The sequence below is a fragment of the Zea mays genome, chromosome 2, assembly GCF_902167145.1.
Source record: "Zea mays cultivar B73 chromosome 2, Zm-B73-REFERENCE-NAM-5.0, whole genome shotgun sequence".
Taxonomy (NCBI): domain Eukaryota; kingdom Viridiplantae; phylum Streptophyta; class Magnoliopsida; order Poales; family Poaceae; genus Zea; species Zea mays.
This window is the reverse complement of record NC_050097.1, coordinates 232,859,722-232,865,128: the sequence shown is the minus strand read 5'-3', so window position 1 is coordinate 232,865,128 and position 5,407 is coordinate 232,859,722. Positions and strand designations below refer to the sequence as shown.

General features: G+C 51.9%; 1 protein-coding gene across 3 annotated transcripts; it reads right to left on the bottom strand.

Annotated features, from left to right (window-relative positions):
* Positions 1-2,409: 2,409 nt before the first annotated feature.
* On the bottom strand, positions 2,410-4,545 carry LOC100383359 (putative cytochrome P450 superfamily protein). 3 transcript variants are annotated; one of them, XM_008670201.3, is made up of 3 exons: positions 4,427-4,545; positions 3,732-4,323; positions 2,410-3,615 (listed from the first exon to the last, which is right to left on the bottom strand). In XM_008670201.3, the coding sequence occupies exons 2-3, from the start codon at positions 4,272-4,274 to the stop codon at positions 2,587-2,589; spliced, it is 1,572 nt and encodes a 523-aa protein (XP_008668423.1). In that variant the 5' UTR covers positions 4,275-4,323; positions 4,427-4,545; the 3' UTR covers positions 2,410-2,586. The 3 variants fall into 3 exon arrangements, with proteins under 3 accessions (XP_008668423.1, XP_008668424.1, NP_001169486.1); XM_008670202.3 differs by having other exon boundaries at positions 3,732-4,275; positions 4,427-4,541; NM_001176015.2 differs by lacking the exon at positions 4,427-4,545 and having other exon boundaries at positions 2,439-3,615; positions 3,732-4,326.
* Between the last annotated feature and the right edge of the window lie 862 nt (positions 4,546-5,407).

Here is a 5,407-nt window from a genome sequence, read left to right as displayed (position 1 = left end):
AGGGTTGAAAAAGACCCGTCCTTAGTGGACTCCTCAACGGGGACTAGGCCTTCGAGGGCCGAACCTCGGTAAAACAAATCATTCGTGTCTCGTGTGTTTATTGCTTGTGATTTATTTGTTCTCTCCCTTTCTAAGTTCTCTTGCGCTACTCTTTGCTAATATTATTTTGTGTTGCTTCAAGTTAAATTCACATTTAGAGGAGCAACTCTTTGCAAGAAAGAACTTGTGTTACTTCTCTTCTTATCTAAGCCCTCTTGCATTATTCTCCACTAATATTTCTAGTAGTATTGCTATTGATTAAATTCCACACTCTTTGAAAACAATACTCGTTGCAAGCAAAGGACTTAGTTTTTATACTCCGATAATTGTGCATCTTGTTCTAACCACTAATCAAGGGATCTAGTTGGGGTGTGAAGTTATAATTTTCAGGTTTCGTCTATCCACCCCCCTCTAGGCGACTTTCACTTGCTAAACAAATACACAATGTAAAATGCTTGAATTAAGTGCAGAATGTAAAGCAAGGTTTAGAAGACTCCTCCAATTTTTCCCGAGGTATCGAAGAGTCAGCACTCTCCACTAGTCCTCATTGGAGCACCCACGCAAGGGTATCGCTCCCCCTTGGTCCTTGCAAGAACCAAGTGCTCACTACGAGATGATCCTTTGCCACTCCGGCGCGGTGGATCCCTCACGACCGCTTACAAACTTGAGTCGGGTCACCAACAAGATCTCCACGGTGATCACCGAGCTCCCAACGCCACCAAACCGTCTAGGTGATGCCGATCACCAAGAGTAACAAGCCGTAGACTTTCACTTGACCAAGAGAAGCCTAATGCATGCAGTGTGTGCTCTAGGTGGTTCTCGCTAGCGCTAATGAGGTCCAAATGCGGGATTCAGATTCTCAAATCACCTCACTAGGCTTTGTGGTGCTTGAAAAATGCTCTACCAAAGTGTAGGAGTAAATATGGGCAGCAAGAAAAATCAATATGGTGGGTGGAGGGATATAAATAGCCCTCACCCATCAACTAGCCGTTACACAAATTCTGCTGCGCATGGGCGCACCGGACAGTCCGGTGCGCCAACGGTGCGCCACCGTTGCGCCAACGATCGACTCCAACGGCTAGTTCTGACAGCTAGCCATTGAGCAGATGGCACACCGGACAGTCCGGTGCGCTGTCCGGTGTGCCACTAAAATTCATCTCGCGAACTGCACGCTCTCGAGTTTCTGCGCCGGGAACCGCTCTTCCCTGGGCCAGGCTGGCCCCACTGGCAGAGGGTGCACCGGACAGTCCGGTGCCCCAAAGCCAGAAACCCTAGTTTCTGATTTCTGTAGTTTTTCAATTCGGTTTTCGTTCTAATTCATGAGTATGTTCTAGAGTGACACCTAGCACTATATGTGAGTGTGAATATGCACCAACACTACATTAGAACTCTCTTGGTCAAACTACTCATCGACAACCCCTCTTTATAGTACGACTAAAACAAAATAAAAGACCTAACTATATAACGAGTGTCCTCAACTCCTTGACACTCGGAATACGAAGACCTTAACTTTTTGTTTCGTCTCTTTAGCCGTCGCTTCAAGTTCGTATCTTCGAGATTGTTTTCACCGTTGTAGTACATCTACCTGTAATGCGACCTAACTTACCATTTGTCTCTGCAAAACACACGTTAGTCACATATAATATTACGTTGTCATTAATCACTAAAATCAACCAGGGGCCTAGATGCTTTCACGCTTCCTTGACCAGCTGCTCCTTGTGTTCTTCGAACTATTGCTGATCTTCAGCCGGCAGAGTTTCCATAGTCGGCTCAATGATGTTGGTGGGCGAGAGACGTAAGAGCTATCTTTTGAACGGTAAGATCTATCAGATCGAGGGTCGATCTGATAGATCTTTACGCTATGTCCCTAGCGGAGTCGCTAAAAAGTGTGTTGGCGACGACCTGGGTGCCAATCACTATGATGAGTACCGACGGCGGTGCCCTCCGCGGAAGTGCGGACGGTCTGCGGTCGAGGGCCGAACGGTCCGAAACCTGGCGCAAAGGCTAGGGTTTCTGTCTGACAAGCTGGACGGTGCGCGCGTGCGTAGAGGCGACGGAGTTCGCCAATAGCACCTGGATCTTGCTCCCGGGAGGGACCCCGGCCGTCCACCTAAGACATCTCTAAACGACATAGAGCCGGAGAGAGGTGAAGATTAGAGGGAGAAAACTATGTTATTGTCTACTCATAAGGCAAAATGTAAAAAACGGAAGGTATATTGATTGTTTGATCGATTGTTGATGATTGCAATTGACGACTGTATCCCTTAATATATAGAGAGTTAATATATATAGAGGGACTTAATATATATAGAGGGAATGTCTGGATCCATTTCTAGTCATCTCCCGACAGCAACCATGGATTTAGAGGAATAAACTCGCACGAAAAAGAAATTAGTTGTGTCTTATTCGATCTATTCGCAGACCGTCCGCGAGCCGGACCGTCCAGTCTTCAGGGCCAAGCCGTCCGACCGTGCCAGCGTCACAAATGGTGCTCAACACACATTGCATACAAACACACAGCTCATACAAAAGTAACCATCAGAGACATCAGTTCTCCAACACGCTCCCAACCGGCACCATCCGCCTCTTGTAGCTCACCACCACCTTCCCTCTCGCCTCCGGCGAAAGCTTCATCCAATCGGTCCGAGGGAACGGCGACACCAGCTTGAGCTCGAAGTTCCTCAGCAGGTGGCTCCATATCACCTTCACCTGCATGTACGCATACGCTTCTCCAGGGCAGGCATGCCTCCCGCCGCTGAACGCGTTGTAGCAGAACCTCCCGCCGACCCTGTCCTCCTCCCTGCCCGGACCGAACCTCCGCGGGTCGTACACGTGCGGGTCCCTGTAGACGTAGGGGATGTAGTGGTTGATCAGCAGAGGGCTGGCCACGGTCTGCCCGCTCGGGACATCGTACTCGGCCCCCTCCCTCGTCCGCACGGTGAAGCCCCGGTGCGCCCTACGGAGGAACAGCGGCGCCGTCGGGTGCATCCGCAGCGCCTCCTTGATGCAGCAGTGCAAGAAGCCCATCTCCGCCAGGGCGTCGTAGTCGACGCCGCTCCCGCGCTCCGCCACGACCCTCCGCTGCTCGTCGACGGCGGCGTCCAGGCACTCCGCGTGGCGCAGCAGCCGCGCGCCAGTCCACGTGCTGGTGGCCGAGCTCGTGTGCTTCCCGGCGAAGAGGATGGCGATGACGAGCCCCGTGACCTCGGCCTCCGTCGTGCCGCGCCCGTCCCTGTACCTGGCGTCCACGAGGCTCTGCAGCACGTCGCCGTCGTCGTCCCCGGCTCGGCGGCCCGAGCGCCTGCGCGAGCGGACGATCTCGGAGAAGATGCCGGAGAGCGTGGCGCGCGCCCTGTCGCGCCGCCGCGCCGCCGGCGTGGGCGCGTACGGGAACAGCAGGCTGGTGAGATGGAGGCTGTTCTCCGTGAGGTCGCGGTACGCGGAGAAGACCTCGTGGAGCATCCTCTCCCGCACCTCTTTCCCCAGCAGGCACCGCGCCGTGATCAGCATCAGCACCTGCTCCAGCTCCTGCTTCAGGTCCACGGTGCCCTGCTGCCCCCATCTCGCGAAGAACTCCTGCATGTGCATGCGTTGCGTACGTGCAGTGAAGTGAACATATCCATCGTAGTCGTAGGCAAGGCATGCATGTTATTATGGGATGCATGTCATGTCATGTGGGCTACTTAACTTACCTCCACTTCCTGGAGCATGGGAGCGACATGGCACCTTAGCCTGGCCGGCTTCAGCGCGTCGAGGTAGAAGCGATGCTGCTCGGCGCGGGTGGCGGCGTCGACGGCGAAGGCGACGCCCTCGCCGAACATGGGGACGGTGAACTCGAGGAGGTCGCCGTGGCTGATCTCGGAGTCGGGCCCCTGGTAGAAGTGCGCCGAGACGTCCGGCCCGGCCAGGAACGTCGTCGTCTTCATCCCGAAGAGACTCACCGTGAACACGCTCCCCAGCTTCGCGTACTGCTCGTACAGCGTGGCTTCGAAACCCTTGGTGGCGAGCGCGTGCACGAGTCGGACGGCTGAGGTGACGCCGGTGATGGCCGCGGGGGGACGCCGCCGGCCGGTGTCGACGTCGTTGCGGGGTGGTGGTGCTGGGTTGTTGGCTGCGGCTGTTCGTCGTCGTCGTCGTCGTCCCAGTGCAGCCTTGGTGATTACTACTGCCGCGATGACGACGGCAAGCAGCGCGATGGAGAACGGGACTGCACTGCTGTTTACTACCATCCCCATGCTGCGGTGGTTGTATGTATATTTTGATATGAGTTGACAGTGTGTGTATCTGTCAATTTCGTGATTGAATAACAATGTCCATGAACAAAAATTGGATAATTTCACGGTTAGTATTTACAATGAAGAAGAGATCAGGTAGGCTCACGGCTCACCTGAGAACAGGAGCGCGGTGCGGAGTTGCGATCGGGGCGGATCAAAACGTTGTGGGTGGCATCCAGGCCGGGAACGGGGAGAGAAGTACTGGCCTTCCCGTGTCCCGTCCAACACATGCTATTCGTTCCTTATAAAGGACACACCCGCTAGCTGGGCCGATCCAGAAAAAGGCACGCTAGCTAATGACGAGTATCTATCTCTATTTCTCTATCTGTCTATCTATCTATCTATCTATCTATCTATCTATCTATCTATCTATCTATCTTCTCTATTTGCTGCCAATTAATATATTCAAGCTGCTAGTTGTATTGCTATATCATCTCTGCTCCTCTATCTTCTCTAGCCAATTGCTGCCAAATTCACGCTGCTAGCTGTGCACTGCATTGCACTTATGCCTCTCTCTATCTCCACATATACAACTAACGACCAGGCTGCAAGCGATATGATGATAATAATTAAGGCAAAACTAAGCCAATGTTTGGTCACTTGTTTTCGGTCAAAAACAAGGCAACGCAAGTGATTAAATCTTGAAGTTCTCCCTTTAATCAGCTCCTATTTTGAAGATTCGTTAAAAGGGAGAAGGTGAGAAATACAAGAAAGATAACAGTAAGAATAAATCACAAAAACATAAGGGATGGAATGGATTACTCATCGTGATATGTTATTGTTTTCCTTTGTTCCTTACGCTATAATGAGTAGTTACGGATATACCTTTGGCGGCTTTACAAGGGATCGGAGAGCACACGGAGGTAGCTTCAAAGGCAGAGAGACTCGATCGGTTCTCTTACGTCTGAACCCCGTCCTTATGCATGACATGCTCCTATTTATAGTGGCACGGTACAACTTTGTATAAAATTACAAACGAGCCGATAAGGTTTATGCGCATGCATGGACCACAAGTCTCATGAGGGTAGCGCCGTCTTTTTCTTCCCTCCTTCCATGTTGAGCAAACTTTCTGATTCTTCTCCTCATTTTCTGTA